General features: G+C 43.4%; 1 protein-coding gene and 1 long non-coding RNA gene across 3 annotated transcripts in view; one reads left to right on the forward strand and one right to left on the reverse strand.

Annotated features, from left to right (window-relative positions):
• Positions 1 to 12,787, forward strand: part of EOGT (EGF domain specific O-linked N-acetylglucosamine transferase) — a 34,789-nt gene extending 22,002 nt beyond the window's left edge. The window contains exons 10-17 of one of the 2 annotated variants that reach the window (XM_081902629.1): positions 1,346 to 1,405; positions 2,498 to 2,569; positions 2,800 to 2,886; positions 4,235 to 4,303; positions 4,458 to 4,519; positions 5,998 to 6,117; positions 8,014 to 8,116; positions 8,506 to 12,787. In XM_081902629.1, the coding sequence (XP_081758755.1) occupies positions 1,346 to 1,405; positions 2,498 to 2,569; positions 2,800 to 2,886; positions 4,235 to 4,303; positions 4,458 to 4,519; positions 5,998 to 6,117; positions 8,014 to 8,116; positions 8,506 to 8,652 (720 nt within the window). In that variant the 3' untranslated portion in view covers positions 8,653 to 12,787. Of the gene's footprint in view, positions 1 to 1,345; positions 1,439 to 2,497; positions 2,570 to 2,799; positions 2,887 to 4,234; positions 4,304 to 4,457; positions 4,520 to 5,997; positions 6,118 to 8,013; positions 8,117 to 8,505 lie in introns of both variants that reach the window. The other variant, XM_081902628.1, reaches the window with a different exon arrangement.
• The window catches only part of LOC309365452, a 258,469-nt gene that overhangs the window by 120,623 nt on the left and 120,079 nt on the right, over positions 1 to 17,767 (reverse strand). The window lies entirely within an intron of this gene.

Genomic DNA, 17,767 nt, shown 5'->3' on the forward strand with positions numbered 1-17,767 from the left:
GGGCTCTCCGTTCTAGGAGTGTCAACCGCATATGACTTGGGTTCCCACCTCACTACCTTTTCTTGGGAAGCGGCACTGTTTAAGAATGTATGCTGCTTTCCCGCAGTCACTCTGAAATTCTGTAATGCCATTCTGATCGGCAAAAGAGATGCATTTAATTCCTTGCATTGCCAGATGGTGGTGCCAAGTAACTGCTTAAACTTGCAGAACAGAGGCAGCGAGGCTTTTCCCCCCTTTATGCAATGCATGTAGCTTTTGGCTCTTGCAAAATTACAGTTCTTACTAAATGTTACTTTCTTTATAAGTGAGTGAAACAAAGCAGGAACTCAGTGGGGGGGAAATGTACCTGGTATGTTTCCCAACAAACAAACAAATATGACAAGGTGTACAATGTGTGTGTGTGTGTGTTTGGTGGGCTAGGGATCATTTTACAACCCAAGAGCCACATTCCTTTCTGGGTAATCTTCCGAGGGCCACAGTGCCTGGGGAGGGGGAGACCAGAGGCAAATGCGGGCAGAGCAATGAAAAGGATGATCAATGCCCCCCCCTTTTCAAATTTTGTATGAGCCTCAATTTAAGGTTCAGAGACACCCTTGTTATAGCAGTTGAAAAAGTTTCCCACTGTGTGGTCTAAACTGAGATCTTTAATTCTTTATTCCAATCCTCCCTCAGTACCTGTATGTCAAATCGGTTTGCTAATAAGAAAGATTTATATATGTTGATGGCCGTTTTTTGTTGTTGCGTAATAATCAATCAACTGCTTCAATATCTCGGGGGTCTCTGAGGCTGTAAAAGCTGCTGGTCTGTAGATGGCAGTTAGCAAGTGTTTTATCTGGAGATATTACCATTGGACATTTGTAGGTAATCTGTATTTGTCTCTTAAGATGGAATATGTATAAAAAAATCCATCCTCTTTGTTTACCATATGTTAATATACCCAAATTCAAAGTTTGGATCTACCCTTTAATTTTGGGAAACGAAAGAGCATGATGCTGGTGATTACAGACTGCTCGATGCTATGCATGCTTTCTTGGGAGTAAGTTCCATAGGGCTTGGTGGGGATACTCTCTATTACAAGGATGGGGAATGGGTGGTCCTCCAGAGGTTGGTGGACTCCAGTTCCCCTCAGTTACAGCCTGCATGGCCGATGGTTATGAATGATGAGAGCTGTAGTCCAATACTATATGGAGGGCCATAGATTGCCCTGCCCTGCCCTGCTCAGTTGTTTACAATTCTAGCCTTAAGGCAGGAGGGTTATAGATAAGCCTAAAGCTGTGAAAATGATCATCAGTTGTTTCTCACTAAAACCTTACTTGTGCTTCCATTTGTTTTTGTTTTTTCACAGAGTGCCTATGGATACGGAGACCTATTCAGCGAAACGTGGAAGGCATTTACAGACTACGAAATAATACATTTGAAATCCTACGATTCAAAGAGAGTGAGGAATATTTTGCTTTTTTTAAAAAACAAACAAACTGAGGGCTGTACCCAGAAGTCAGTGCTTTTGGTTCAGTTTTGTGACCATGTTACCAAATACGTATGGGTCCTTAAGCTACAGCTGAACCACCCTTGCTATAGAGCAGGGACATCCGACTACAATGTACTGCGATCTACTCACAGTATTAAAAAACTGGTTGTGATCTACCCATTGTTGTTGAGAGAGGGGGAGGGGATCAGTGAGGGGCCAGAGATCTACCAGGGTCTACCAGGAACACTCCACGATCTACCAGTAGATCGCGATCTACCTGTTGGACAAGCCTGCCGTAGAGGGTTTTCAGATTTTCATTCATACTATAAGGTTACACCTGCACGGTCCACTTCCGCAGGTGAGAGAAAAGTACCTTGCAGCAGACCTGTTGCACACACACAGGTTTACGTTTATGGTTTTGCATAGGATTAAGTAGGAGATTCAGTAATCTGGACAGAGGCGCACCAAGGGATTCTGCACACTTTATGCTTTCTCAATTTGCCTTTCGTTAAGAGAAATAAAAACAAAGGACACTAAAGAATGACTTCTAACCTCTTTTCAAAGAGTGTGGATTTAACACCAGTTACCCCACCTAATTCTAGACCCGTAGTCGTGAGTGTGCTGTGCATATGAGCATAGGCTCAGGACCTCTCAAACCTTTGCACGTCTGTGCTCCAGGAATGTGGGAGAAGGGCTCCACTGCCATCCAGGGGCAAGCTGCCATTGTTTTCCATTGTGTCTGCTGCGCTTAATTTCCCCTTGCTCTTTTGTTTCATGTAGCCCCATCGGGAAAGTTTTCACCTTGCCCCCCCGCCCATTATAAAGTTTCCTCATCTTACCCTCTCGGGTCTTTGTGTCAGATGCTGTTTCTGTTTCAGTCATTTGTTCAGTGCTTAACGCAAGGGGGTGCTCAGATTGGTGCTGTGATCTGGCTTCTGTTGCAGTATTAATAGGTCCTGCTTTATATTCACCTCTTTTAATTATATATCAGGAGTTCTGCTGTAACTTGTTAATGATCTCCTTTTTCAGGTATGCTTCAAAGAAGCAGTTTTTACACTGTTGCCTCGAATGAGGTACGGCTTATTTTATAATACACCATTGGTGAGTAAATACGTTGGGTTCCGCACCAACCCACCCTTTTTTTTTAAATAAAAAAAGAAGAAATTTTGAATAAGATTTGTGAGCTTCTTAAATAGATATGTTCAATAAGAAAGAACTTCAATGCATAAAAGCTTTGTTTTGAGGTGGGGGACGGTTTGTTACTAGCAAAAAAATATTAAAATTTGAGCACGTGGCTGCATTTTATTCCTATATGTCTGCTGTGATTTCAGATATCCAGCTGTCATGGTACAGGATTATTCAGAGCCTTTTCCCAGCATGTGCTGCACAGATTAAATGTCACACAAGAAGGACCCAAGGTATTAGTGATGCTCTGTGCCGTTCTGTAAGAATCGTGAATGAAGCTTGAGTTTGCATGCGCCCTCTCTCTTGCTTCGGATCGTGCTCACAGCTTGAGGAGTTCTCTTTTCCGATGCCCACAGTCCTGAGTTTCGTTGTAGTTTTGAGCACTCCTGTTTCCACTGACTTGCATATCTTCCTGACAAATGAAAGCTCCCTTGCAATGGCGAAGGGAATACAAATAATTTAAATACTGAAGGAGATGCCTCTTGCCTGCAGTACTTCTGTGCTCCCTGTGGCATCTTGTACATGCAGGGTGATAAATGTCCACCAGCTCTCTTGCTGTAGCGAATTCTATCTCTTCATGAAGACAGGAGGCATTGCTCGGAACCCTTGAGCCATTTCCGCTGTTGCGTGGTTTGCTTGGTGCTGCCAGAACAAGTTTTCCAGCAGCAACAAGCCCAACAGAGCCGCCCAGTAAACCCTTGGCTAAATCAGGGAGTGACATTTGCTTTTCGTCCAATATCTGAATCCACAGGAAGATGCTGGCTCCATTAGAACTAAAGCTATAAGTGTGTGTGTGTGTGTTTGTTCACAGGGTGTATACTGGGGGGCGGGAATCAATTTGGCTGCTTTTGAGTTCTTTAAAATATTTTCTAGAGAATATAGTACATGCTTATCACAAGGGACTGTTGTTTTCGAGCTGTGTGCAACCATTTGGCCCTGATTTCCTGCTGGTATTACTAGGTGTCATGCAGTTAAACCTTTGTAATTCTTTCTTCTTCTTCTTTTTTTACACAATTTACCCCCAATGGTTCGATGGATTTTTAAATTGGGAAGGGAAATAATAACCTTGTTAGGTGGGCTAACACCTCCCCCTCGCACCCCAATAATTCATCAACATATAAAGCATACTGTGTCTGTCTGTGTGACTTCCACTTTTTCAGATACTGCAGTGGTTTGTGGTCACGTGGGCCATTTTCTCTTGAATAAAACAAAGGGGCTTGGAAACCTTTGCTGCTGGTAGTGTTATCAAGTTCTCTGTGGTTTCATTGGGAGTTGAGGGACTTGATCAAGTCCATAAGGGGACTCTTAAATGACTTGCTAGTTGTTGGTTGCAAATACTGCTTTTGGGGGAGGAGGATCGACAGAAAGTGCACATTAGAACAATCCATTTTCAGGAATGTGCCTCTCTCCTGTGTGTGATATAAACGAGGTGATTAAAAGGAAAAGACATTTTAATCACTCTGCTAATTGTTTTTACATCAAGGGCACTAATTTATTCATTGTCCGTCAGCTGGTCTTTCTCCTCCCCAGCTTGCAAATGGATTCATTTTGCTACTTTTTGTTTTGCTTGTTCCCCAACAGGATGGGAAAATCAGAGTTACGATACTCGCCCGGAGTACAGAATACAGGAAGATATTAAACCAAAATGAGGTTAGATTATTTTCTGTTGAGTAAAGGCTTCCAAAGAGCAGTGGGCACAAGGAAGCTGTGGTTGGGTACAGGAAATGGGTGGGAAATAAAAACAGCAATTATCATGCAGAAATGTTGCTTTTTCCCCTCCCTCCCTCCCTCCCTCCCTCCCTAGCTTGCCAACGCTTTGAAAACACTGCCGTTATTTGAAGTCCGAATAGTGAACTACAAGTACAAGTAAGTACACCTGCAAGGCGTAGCAGATTTGCAGCTGTTCCTAACTTGAGTTCCACCTTTCTGCACCTGCATGACGGGTTGTGGCCCATGGTGGTTTTGCACTAGCGGAAAGAGCTTAAGCTCGCTTCAGATGATGCACTCAATTTTGTCAGAGGAGTTAATTTTGAGGGAGCACAGAGGGCTACAGGAGAACAGTGAAAATGGCCTGCCCCACCTTGCCATAAGGAGAACTGCCTCTTCTGCTCGTGTAAAGCCATTACTGGATACAGACCAATTTCCTGGAAGTAAATCCTGTTGAAATCTTTGGAACGTTTGCAATCCCAGACATAGTTAGACGAGAGAGTAATTCCCACTGAACGTATTATTAGGGCTTGCAAACATGCATAAGTGTACACTGTTAAGGGTCAATAAAGAGAACAATAGAACATTTTCCCCCTTCCAGCCTCAGTGCTTTGTGGAAGGGCAGGGCCACGGCCACATCTGCAGCCCTATTGCTCCCGGTGACTTGGGCAGAAAAGGGGCGGGGAGAGGATTGTCAGCCCCTGGATGGTACCAATAGGGTTTCAGGATCCAGAGCTGTCTCAGCCCTGCCCTTGCCCCTTCCTCTGGCTCCTACCAACAGCCCACCTGATCACATGTCCCGCAGAATGAACAAAGGAACACCTCTGCTCTGCCTAATCCAGAGCTTTTCTTGTTGGTGACACACTTTTTAGATGTGCATCTGGAGCTTAAACGAATCCAGCCCCGTGAGGAAGGCAGGGAGTGTTTGTGTGACACCTGCACACTGCAGCTGACACACTAACATGTCGTGACACACAGTTTGGAAAGCTCTGGCCTAATCTAGTCTCCCCCGCCATCACCCAACCCAACATGGAGGGCAGGTCGGATTGCTCTGCAGATTGCCCTCTGAAGTACAGTGGTACCTCAGGTTAAGAACTTAATTCGTTCTGGAGGTCCGTTCTTAACCTGAAACTGTTCTTAACCTGAAGCACCACTTTAGCTAATGGGGCCTCCTGCTGCTGCCGCGCCGCCGGAGCACAATTTCTGTTCTCATCCTGAAGCAAAGTTCTTAACCCGAAGCACTATTTCTGGGTTAGCGGAGTCTGTAACCTGAAGCGTATGTAACCTGAGGTACCACTGTACAAGTTTGAAAACTATGAATGAGCTGTACATTACTGATGTTGAGGCTAATAATGGATTTGAGTTTGAGTAACATTTGTTTTTAATAATGTACATTTCTTTTTTTAAAAAAAAGACCAGACACTGAAGCAGTTTACTGGGTGCATTTACATGGCAACCTTTTAATTTCTCCAGTGCAACAATATGCTCTTCTAAGATCTTGAGCATCACCAGGAATTTTATTCTGGTGTATAGCTTATTTACTCACCCCATAAGAGATCCTTGACCTATCTGAATGATGATCTGTTGTGCTATTCACACATACCCATGTTAGAGTCATTCTTATACGTTTTCTCTAGGGAGCTCAAATTTAAGGAGCAGCTGAAAATCACGCACAATTCTGATATATTCATTGGGATGCATGGAGCAGGACTCACCCACCTTCTCTTTCTGCCAGACTGGGCTGTCATCTTTGAACTGTAAGCCTCCATGTGCTCATGTGTTTAATAGCTCCTTTTTTTGTATTTGCATGAAAATTGGGCTGCCGTGTCCTGATCCAAAGAAGGGCTTATAAACCATGCTTTTAAGCAAATGCATGTCACAGAGGGTGAAATGGCGCCTCTATGTTTCCGTCAGAGCAGATATTGAACTTACCTCAGTCTTACAATTAGAAGAAGTTTTCCTTGATGTGTACCAGGTGGAGTGTGACAACTCTGTTCATTGGCCAACTTGTTTGGGCAGAGGTTGGCATGCCCCGGTGGCAAAATGAATTAGAGAAATAAAATCATAGAAAGCTGAACAAGTCCTTAAGAACTTCTAGGTTTAACTCCTTGCCCAAGGCCTGTTGAAACGAACCCACAGAAGTTCTATAAAGATTTCTGACAAAGGGCATTTTCTCACTGTGTCTATCTGGCCTCTGTAAAGTTTTCTCCATGAGAACATGGCTCTTGAATTACTGTTTGTTGCTCTAAAACTGTGTATGGCAGGTTTACATTTCCCTCCTCGCCATCTTATCTTTAAAGAGCTGAGCAGGAACTCTTGCTATAGATGAGTTTCACCTTACTAATAGGAAAGGGTCTTTATTATTTGAAATAATCCTCCATGTTATAGAAGCCAGGCACAATGAAGCGTGCCAGCGTTTTTTTGAGTCTTAGGATGGGGGTAGCTGAACCCTAGATTTAGAGGTTCTTTAAAGCCCAGTTTTATCTAAATTATTGTCTGTAACTTCCATGTTACCAGGCACGTACACATGCCCTTGACCTCTGAGCTGTATGTTAGTAAGTTCAAAGTTACTGTATTAATTTACAAAGCTTGGATCCAGGTTATGTTAAGGACCACCCAGTCCTTTGTATCCCTCCCCAGTCACTGAGATCTTAAGGATATGTGCGTGTGTTGCTGGCCCCCATGACTCAGGTGCATGGCTTGTCTCCACTGAGTCATACATTCAGTCCTGAGATTAGGTAGCCCGCTCCTTCCCCGGTTTAATGCCTGACAAAGCCCTTTCTTCAGCAGGCATTTCAAGGATGTTTTCTGGGGTTTTTGTATGAACCATTGTGATTTATTTTATCCACTGCATGCTTTTAATGATTTTTATATACACTGCTTAGAGACTTTGGTTCATAAGTGGTAAATAAATATAAATAAATAAATATAAATATAAATAATATAAATATATAAATATAAATATAAATAAATAGTACGTTTCCAAGCCCACCCCCCAAAAAAAGTCTGAATCAAAGGTTGGGGAGGGGAAAGGAGAGAGACGGCTTGAATGCATTCTTTAATGCTTGCTAGAGCAAAACCGAAGTATCAAGGGGATTTGGTTCCTTGGTTCTCTCTGTAAGGTAAAGGTAAAGGACCCCTGGACAGTTAAGACCAGACAAAGGCGACTATGGGGTGCGGCGCTCATCTCGCTTTCAGGCTGAGGGAGCCACTGTTTGTCCTCAGACAGCTTTCTGGGTCATATTGCCAGCATGACTAAACTGCTTCAGGCACAATGGAGTACTGTGACGGAAACCAGAGCTCACAGAAACACTGTTTACCTTCCCGCCGGAGCGGTACCTATTTATCTACTTGCACTGACGTGCTTTCGAATTGCTAGGTTGGCAGGAGCTGGGACAGAGCAATGGGAGCTCACTCCGTCATGGGGATTCGAACCGCCAACCTTCCGACCGGAAGCCCAAGAGGCTCAGTGGTTTAGACCACAGCGCCACCCTGGCTCTCTCTGTAGCAAGAGCTGTAGCAGGGAAGCCGCAGCCTGTCCATTTCCAATTGCTAGTAGAATGATTACCTTTCTGTTTCCTGCAGGAGAAGAGCAGGCGCTAAAGAGAACCATTGCACCTTTTGTTAATGAATCTCCATCATTTCTTCTCCAGGTATAACTGTGAAGACGAGCGCTGCTACTTAGACCTTGCAAGGCTGAGAGGCGTCCATTACATCACCTGGCAAAAGAAGGACAAAGTGTTCCCTCAGGATGAGGTAGTGGGTGGGATGCAAAGGTGTTTTGGTTCTGTGTTGTTGTTGTTGTTGTTGTTGTTATTACTTTAAAAATGTTTTAGCCATCTCAGTTCTTCCACATGAAATATGATTCTTCTGCTTCAGCCCAAATTAAATTCTCTGCTCTGATTAAAGGATCATTTTATATGAATAGCCGGAGGAGGGAGAGAAATGAAATTAATTGGCCATTAGTTCAGACTATCAATAGCAGTGCTGTTAGGTGTTTTCTTACTGACGCTGCTGCTTTAGGGAGGATCGATAAATCAGCGGTTATGAATTAAAATGCGTGCTCAATTTGCTGCTTGTTTTCCAGGGGAAAAGAGCTGACTTGTTTTGCTTCCTTAAAACCATTTTAACTCCCTTTTCTTCAGGGGCATCATCCAACACTGGGAAAACACCCGAAGTTTACAAATTACTCCTTCGACGTGGAAGAATTCGTCCGCCTGGTGCTTTCAGCGGCTGATCACGTATCGCAGCATTCCAAATGGCCGTTTAGGAGAAAACACGATGAATTCTAGATTAATTGCCTAATTTCACAGGGTATTTTAAATACAGCAGCGTTATAAAATGTCAATTGTTCTGATACACAATTATAATTTTTTTTTTCTCTCGGGAGGAAAAGTGTTAAAAGGATTGGTAGTTGCATATCATGGTTCCCACCCTCACACTGTTATTTCTGTGTGCGGCGGCGTCGTCGGCCCCGCCCAATAATGTTCTCACTCTCAATTCCTTTCCTAATTTTACTTGAGAAATTTGCATTTTGCAAGGTGTATTTATTAAGATGACTAATATTTGCACTACTTCCCTCCCTATTTATTTTAGGGGTTTTGCCCCCATTGCTAAAAAGAAGGGTGAAGTTACAAATAAGTGCAGTGGGTCCACTTTCCTTCTATCTGCTTCTTCTTCTTGAAACCATACTTGGGATTAAGTCCCATTTAACTCATTGAGACTTACTTCAGAGTAGACTTGTATAGCGTCACACTCCTGTTTTTGCAAGGCACTCCAAAGCAGTAAGAGAGACCGTGGAAAAAGAACTCAGCTGAATCTGGGAGGCCAAACTACACATTACAAACAACGTGGTTTTTAAATGCGTGCTTAAACTAACCACAGGGCCACCAGGGGGCAAGCAGTGGCTTGTGTGAGTAAGTGGATTTTTAGTAGGAACCCAGTGCAGGACTCTGATCCAGATTAGGAACCCTGTGGCTGCTTTTTCTTCAGAATAAAAGTGGTTACCGAAAGCATGCTTTCAGGAAAAACTGTGTTTATCATAACATGTCGTTTGGTCCTGGTGTATTTCTCACTCCTGCAGGTTTTTAAGCAACCCTAATCTGCTTCCTCATCTTTTCGGTTCTGTTACTTTGTTGTTGTTGTTTAGTTGTTTAGTCGTGTCCAACTCTTCGTGACCTCATGGACCAGAGCACGCCAGGCACTCCTGTCTTCCACTGCCTCCCGTAGTTTGGTCAAACTCGTGCTGGTAGCTTAGAGAACACTGTCCAACCATCTCGTCCTCTGTTGTCCCCTTCTCCTTGTGCCCTCCATCTTTCCCAACATCAGGGTCTTTTCCAGGGAGTCTTCTTTTCTCATGAGGTGGCCAAAGTATTGGAGCCTCAGCTTCATGATCTGTCCTTCTAGTGAGCACTCAGAGCTGATTTCCTTAAGAATGGAGAGATTTGATCTTCTTGCAGTCCATGGGACTCTCAAGAGTCTCCTCCAACACCATAATTCAAAAGCATCAATTCTTCGGCGATCAGTGTCTACCCATTTCAAAGTTAAGATGAGTCATGTACAAACTGAATTAACTAAGATATCAAGCCATAGTGCACTTGGGGCAGGGAGTGAGGTGCAGTCATGGGGCAAATGCAAAATTGCTGCGTCCCCACCAAGAAACCTTGAAATTCAGAACTGCTGAGCTTGATGGGAAGACATTTCCTGGCAAGGAAGTTGGGTATGTCGTTTTTCTTCGTAGTGCCTTTATTTTAAACTGTCCCGCTGTTAGGTATGAAAACTATGGCTTAATACATGAACTATGTTTGTCTCCAAAGCTTTAAAATAATTTAACTTTTCATAATTCATGCTTGCACTATAATAGTGCCTTGAAAGAAATATAACCATGAGTACATGTCTTCACACAATTGCTTTCAAGCAGCTCCTGTTGACTTAATCAGATACAGTCATACCTTGGGTTGAAGTTGAGCATTGAGCGTTTTTGGGTTGCACTCCACGGCAACCCGAAAGTCACGGAATGTGTTACTTCCGGGTTTCACCACTTGTGCATGCGCAGACGCTCAAAATGACATCACGCGCATGCACAGAAGCAGCGAATCGCGACCTGCAGACGCAGGTTGCTTTCGCTTCTGGATGCGAACGGGGCTCCGGAGCAGATCCCGTTCGCATCCAGAGGTACCACTGTATATATGGTTGAATTCTTGTGAGCCAAGTCCTTTTCGAATCACTGTTATGCCGCAGATTGTAGCAGATTCTCACTTGTGTGTACCAACCCATCGCCCTTGCCAGCTGTGCTTCTATGCCACAGTTCTCCCTCTCTGACATATGTTACATTTCAGCCCGTTCTTAGCTGCAGACATGGCAAGTACCTGGTCAGTGTTCCTTAGCATGTTGCACTAGCAAGCTCAAAGAAGAGCAAGACAAATAGGGCGAATGACAGCAGAAGTGGTTTGTTCCTCACTCGTTTTGCAACTTTTGTCATATAGCTCTGCACTATAACAAAACTGATACTGTTTGTCTCAGTGGGTTGGCTCCAAGTGCATGGGGCAGGCTGGAGGATGCTGAGCTCCTCACCTCATCCCTGCATGGCTCCCCCAGTCCTCCTGAATTCCTCTCCTCAGGTAGCCCTGCTAAATGGGGGCTGCAGCATAGGAACTAAGAAAAAGGAAGACTGCCAAAATGAGGTAGAGGCAAGCTGCCAATTTACTTTGGTTTGTGTCCTTTATTTTCCTAGTTTAGGCAAGACTTGCCCCTCTTGTGGTCTTCTGATTTGTCTAGTTAACTGCACTGTTATCCCTCTAGATTTACGTGCCCTTTCTAACTTTTTCCAGAGGCACAGGTGTTTCTCTGTTGTCACAAACGCAGCCAAGAGTCTTGTGCCTAAAAGACTACCAGATTTTATTTTGGCATAAGTTTTGTGGACTCTACGGTCACTTCCAGACTATCATTAATTTATGAGTGGGGTTCAGTTGCACTCTGATGAATTCATTAAGGTGGGTTTGCTGCTCTTTTGCACCTTTTTAAAAATAAAGAAGGTATATCTGCAGTAAGGAAAGTGAAGGAAATTGCAGTGGAAAACACAGGACAACAATTGTTAGATGCAGTGCTGTATAACCTACCTGAAAACAGATAAGAATGAATGAATGCTCGATAAACAGAGCTTCCCAGTCCACAAAAGCATATACCATAATAAAATTTGTAAGTCTTTAGGATGCCATAAGACTATTGTTTTCTAACAATTAAGTACATTCTGTTTGGGCCTCTTGTTGCAATAGTTTTACCTAATTGCCAGGTTTCTAAAGAGATCTGACCTTAACTTTACATACGCTCTAATTTGCAAAACCATTCCCCCCCCCCCCCATATTTTATTGTGAGTTTTTCATTATGCACTGCGGTGTTACAGTGCTGCACTGGCTACTTGTAGCCTAGGAGAGGAGGCTGGTTTAAGGAGATCCCTCAGCACAGAGCTGCTGAGTACTGAGTTGTGTGTAGGGGCTAAATACAGCTAGCTGTCAATCACATCATTAGTATAGTTGTCCCTTCAGGATCGAAATACTGTACGGCACGTAACTTGATTTACAGAGCAACCCTGTGCATGTCTATTCAGGAGTAAGGCCCATGAGCTTCAATGTGGGACTTACTCTCAGGTAAGCGAATATAGGGTTGTGGCCCTGTGCTACTTTTGTGTGCACAAAAATATGAGTGCAAAACAACCCTTCCCCGAAGAAAGTTATGTTGGTGCAAATGTGCGTATGATTTGAGCTTCTGAAGTGAGTTGATCAGCAGATATTGCAGCCTAGAATCAGGGCATTGCGGAAGAGAATGGTATGCAGAATCAGGAAGGAGAGTGTTATAGTAGATGTAAATACTTGAGTGGTATGTACCTGACAACCATGGCTATTACTGACATCCATTTTCTAACAATCATGAGCTAATTTATATACTGTGGGGCCTATTTGCCGTCCTGCCTATGGAGGATGAAGAGAATGAATTATTGTAAGAGTAGCTTACACATAGGTCTCTCGTGACTTCAAGTATTGCAGAGGTTGAGCTACAGATCTCTGAAACGTATTTGTCTTCTCCTTGGACCAGGACAGTTGATTAAGAACTTGAAAGGAACTGTAAAAGTGTTTTTTTTTGCATATGGAAAAAAAACTTTCTGAAATGCACTGGTTTTTTAAATAAATATATATATATTGCATTGATCTGTAAGCTTCATTTTTTAAAAAGCAAATTTATACCATTAATTGTTGGGGGATGGTGGGAGTTTGAGTCCATCTCTGTCTGCAGGGCCACCCTGCTGCAAATACCTTGTCCACCATCTGTAAAACAAAGTACTGGCAAGAACAGAGTTGCCTATTTCTAAGGACTTCACTTGCTAGCCTTTGAAGTAGCAATAAATAATGAGCTGCAATGAGAATAAAAAAAGGGTAGCATTCAGTTTTTCATGTGTTGGAAGTTTTGTTTGGATGAATTACTGGAGAAGGATGCTGGAAAATGGGTTAAGCATATCTGTGTGTTTAATTAAACACTAAATGCAAAGGATAAGTATTGCCATGCACTTAAGAGTTAAGTGGACCACTCTGCCATAGTTTAGAATAGGGGTAAGTCAACCTTTTTATATCTACCGCCCACTAATGCATCTTTATTGATGGTAAAATTTCCCAGTGCTCGGTGGAAGGAGGATTCAGCTTGTGCCGTAGAACCCCCTACCACCCACCTAGAACCCTGAAACGCCAACTAGTGGGCGGTAGGGGCCAGGTTGACAACCCCTGGTTTAGAAGGATAGATATTTTACAGGGTTATTTTTGCAAAATCATTTACTGTCATGAACAAAGGGCATGGCACTTAATGCACATCTCATTCCAGTAGCGAACTCAATTCCTTGGGAATTGACTCGGTGATGCTTTGGTTAATAATAATAATAATAATATTTCTACCCTGCCTATCTGGCTGGGTTTCACCCAGCAAAATCTATAAAGATAATAAATATCTGCTCTACATCTACAAATATCAACGGTGTCTCTGCTCCAGTGGATTATCTGATGTCAAAACTAGTTCATTTCATCTACAGGGATATTCATGCGCTCCAGCCACACCTGGAGCGCATGCATCAAACTGCATGGTGTGCTGAGTTACCGCATTTGAAGAGAGAAAGGATAGCTCTGGGATTCCACTATGTTAAGGACTGTAGGAATACCTCTTCACCCAGTAGTCTCTGCTGAGGCCAATAGGCTGCTTTGCACGTGGTGCTGAACCACTACACAGAAGTCCACTTCATATGTTTACACAATCCCTACATAGAAGGAAGGCATAGGAACTGGAAGAGTTAATGTACATGTAGATTGCGGTGTGTGCCATCATGACTGCATGGGCGCATGTTGGCACGCCACCGTTAACCACGTTCCCAACCCGTGTACATGGCAGTGATCCAGTTATACATAGGATCATGGCTAAGGTATGGTCTACATGCATAAGATAGTGTTCCTTATGTGGAAGTCCCGTCTATGCAAATGTTTTGTGATATGTAGACCAATCTGAACTCTTTGAGGAATGGAATAGCTCATTTTGTGATTGGTTAGAATTTATGTTTGGAAGAGGTCATAATGCATTCCAAAAGCAGTGTCCTTGGTTGCACAACTTCTGAACAATTCAAATGAACAGAAAGTATTATCCCATGACAATGTCTGATAATCCAAATTTGACTGTTAAATTTTTACTCTGGTTTTGAAATAAAGTTAAATGTTTTATGGTACTTTTCTGTCTCTTGGTTGTGGCATTTAGGATATCTTCTGCTAATGACTCGCTAACTTTTTTGAAATGTCTACAAAGTGTTATTCCGTGAAACAATTTCTCTTTCCTCACTGTAAACACTGAAATACATCATCTTTTTAATTAAAAAAATAATGAATTGATGAGTAAGAAAATTCCAACCGTTGACAGCTTTTCTTTACAATTTCCAGCTACTTCTAAATCATAGAGGTTAGGACAGTAGGTGGAGCTAGAATGCTGTCAAATATCACATCTGTATGTCCAGCATCTTCAAGGAATGAAATTCGGGAGCGAAAAAGCATGCTGTAGAAGCATTAGTAGCTATTCATTCAGTTATTAACTAGCTGGTCATATAGTTCATTTGATATATTTCAGATTTATGCCCCACCTTTTAACCATCTAGGTCCTCAGAGCATCTTAGAAGCATAATTTTAAAACTGTAACATACCAAGAATATCAACCAACCAAACAAGATAACAGATTAAATAGCACATTGTAATGTATTTAACGGCAGATTAAAATGCTAGTTTTAATTAGAACTGTCCCTGTGAACAGATGTTCAGGGCTGATAGCCTTGTTACACGCAACTTCTGTACATCTCTTGATTCTCAGGTAGCAAGACTTTCCAAACAATGCCTCAGACCTATGCCATACATTTAAAGCACACCCAGCACCCATTTAATTACCTGACTTTCCCTAAAGAATTCTGGGACTGTATTTAGTTAAGGGTGCTTTGGATTATAGCTGTGTGTATGTGTGAGAGAACTATAGCTCACAGAATATATTTTTTTTGGGGGGGAGTAATATGCTTTGAATATGTGTCACACGCTTTGAATGTTTGAGAGTCCATGTTTACCTTTGTTAAAATAGCTCAACATTCACTTGTATAGAGTGAATACATTAATCTTAATGTAGCAATCCTAAACATATTGACCACTGAAAACAAAAAACATGCTTCCAAGTAAACACGCATTATGCTTTTAGAGCAGTTTTCAGATAAATTCTTTTTCCCAAGTGGGGGCTGTTCATTACATGGCTTGTCCTCATAGCCAGATTAAGGGCAGGCAGGTTTGGCCTACGTAACATGTTAGCATTCCATTCCTCCTCCGTTGCTGATGTGTGACTGTTACATCACATGTCTGTATTTACTTTCTAGGCTTGGAAAGCCTGAGAACGGAAGCTAGCCTTTTCTCTTCCGCTCTGTAGTGTTTTTGTACTTTTTACTTTCTGTTCTCTCTCGGAGCTGAAGGGAGAGGATGCCATGATCGCTTTGTCCTGTATATACTGATTAATAAAAGCTTGGAATGAGCACACCCATCTCCACTTGGTTTCCGCTAAACTCTGCTGGGTGTGTGTGCACATAGGCATCTGCTATGTGTCGCTGGAGCATGCTGGGGCTGATGTTTTATGGATGTCCCAGAGCTGTGCAACTTCAGGAAGACACCTGGAGAGGTTTGTCTCATCTTGGAGGGTTTGTGTAGCCCCCGGCGTATTTTGACATAACATAGTCCCCCAAAGCAACTGCATTGCTTAAAACAACTTGGGTCCAGGATACCTCAGGGAGCTACTGAACCCTTATAGGTAAAAGGTAAAGGACCCCTGGATGGTTAAGTCCAGTCAAAGGCTACTGGTGTTGCTGCGCTCATCTCACTTTCAGGCCGAGGGAGCCGGCATTTGTCCACAGACAGCTTTCCGGGTCATGTGGCCAGCATGACTAAATCACTTTTGGCACAATGGAACATCGTGATGGAAACCAGAGCGCATGGAAATGCCTTTTACCTTCCCGCTGCAGTGGTACCTATTTATCTACTTGCACTGGTGTGCTTTCCAACTGCTAGGTTGGAAGGAGTTGGGACAGAGCAATCGGAGCTCACCCCGTTGCAGGGATTCAAACCACCAACCTTCTGATCAGCAAGCCCAAGAGGCTCAAGAGCAAGCTGGTTCCCAGAGTTGGTGAGGCTCGTTTGACAGCAACGAGAAATCAATCTTTAGTGTCATTGGTCCAGTCCTGCGGCATACCCTGCCACTAGAGATTCCGCAGGCGCCTTCTGTTCCAACTTTTAAACGCCTGTCGAAATCCCTTCTGTTCTGCAGGCCTATGCAGACAATTCAGACTACATCACCCACAATGGTCTAGTGCTGTTTGTTTTTGCTGTTTCCTTTTGCTTTTAACTTTTTTATGATTTTATTGTCTGGGTTTAGGTTTTTATACTGTTGCGATATATATTTATGATACAGGGGTATTTAAATATTTTTAATAAATAAAGCTTCGGTTGGTTAGCTACCATCTGGATTTGGCCCTCAAGCAGGGACAGGGAACCTGTGAATCTCCAGACGTCTTTGGACTACAACTCGCATCATATTTGTCATTTACTATGCTTACTGGGGCTGATGGGGTTAGACAGTCCAACAATGGGTTTTCCTTCAGCTGCATAGTCCCACAGGGTGACTTGCGGACAAGACCAAAAAGGGTGTCCAGCCACTAGTACTGGCTCTCAACAGGGTAAACTCTTTGGCCAATGGGGGCTATGCAGCTTCATGTGATTCCTCCATTGCTGGATTGGGCCTCCAGACAAAGAATTACAGCCAATGCTAGTCCTACTCAGAGTAGATCCTTTACAATCAATGGATGTGACTACCATTATTTCCAGTGGGTTAGCTTGCGTACAGGACTAGCATTGGGTGTAGGCCGAGGGAATTTCATATTTGAATGCTCTTGTCTTTCATATTTAAAACTCCCTGTGCATTCAAAATGAGCATGTTGCGAAGATTTGTTTCAGAACCTCCCTGACATGCCAGCTTTGTATGTGCAATGAATTTTTTATTGGGCCAGGGGAACAGCTGAACATCTGGTATTTCACCTAGAGTCTGCAGTGGAATAATCCAGCAACAGAGACATCAGATGGGGCTTCTGATCATGAGTACTACAGTTCTTAAAGGGGCTTAAGCATCCTTTGTGAACCACCTCCATCTCCCTCATGAGGTCCTTGTCAGTCAATGAAAACCAAACAGCTGAAGTACCAAGCAAAACCCCAAGCCCCAGTATGGTGTATTATGTTGGTGAATGTGTGTCCTGGCTGGCACCAGACTATGGAAACGTGTTTAAATTCTCTGCTTACGTTTCCGAGCACAATTCAAAGTGTTGGCGCTGACCTTTAAAGCCCTAAACGGCCTAGGCCCAGTATACCTGAAGGAGCGTCTCCACCCCCATTGTTCTGCCTGGACGCTGAGGTCCAGCGCGGAGGGCCTTCTGGCAGTTCCCTCATTGCGAGAAACAAAGCTATAGGGAAGCAGGCAGAGGGCCTTCTCGGTAGTGGCGCCTGCCCTGTGGAACGCCCTCCCATCAGATGTCAAAGCGATAAATAACTACAGTGGTGCCCCGCAAGACGAATGCCTCACAAGACGAAAAACCCGCAAGACGAAAGGGTTTTTCGGGTTTTGCGACGCTTCGCTAGACGATTTTCCCTATGGGCTTGCATCGCAAGACGAAAGCCCATAGGGAAATCTCGGGGACCTTTTTTTAAATGCTGGCGGTGGGGAGCAAAGCCTTTTTCCCCCCTCCGGACTTCAGAAGAGGTCCAGGAAGGCCGGCGGGGGCGAAAGGCTTTGCTCCCCACCGCCAGCATTTTAAAAGCG

The sequence above is a fragment of the Podarcis melisellensis genome, assembly GCF_964234715.1.
Source record: "Podarcis melisellensis genome assembly, chromosome: 2".
In the NCBI taxonomy this organism is placed as follows: Eukaryota; Metazoa; Chordata; class Lepidosauria; order Squamata; family Lacertidae; genus Podarcis; species Podarcis melisellensis.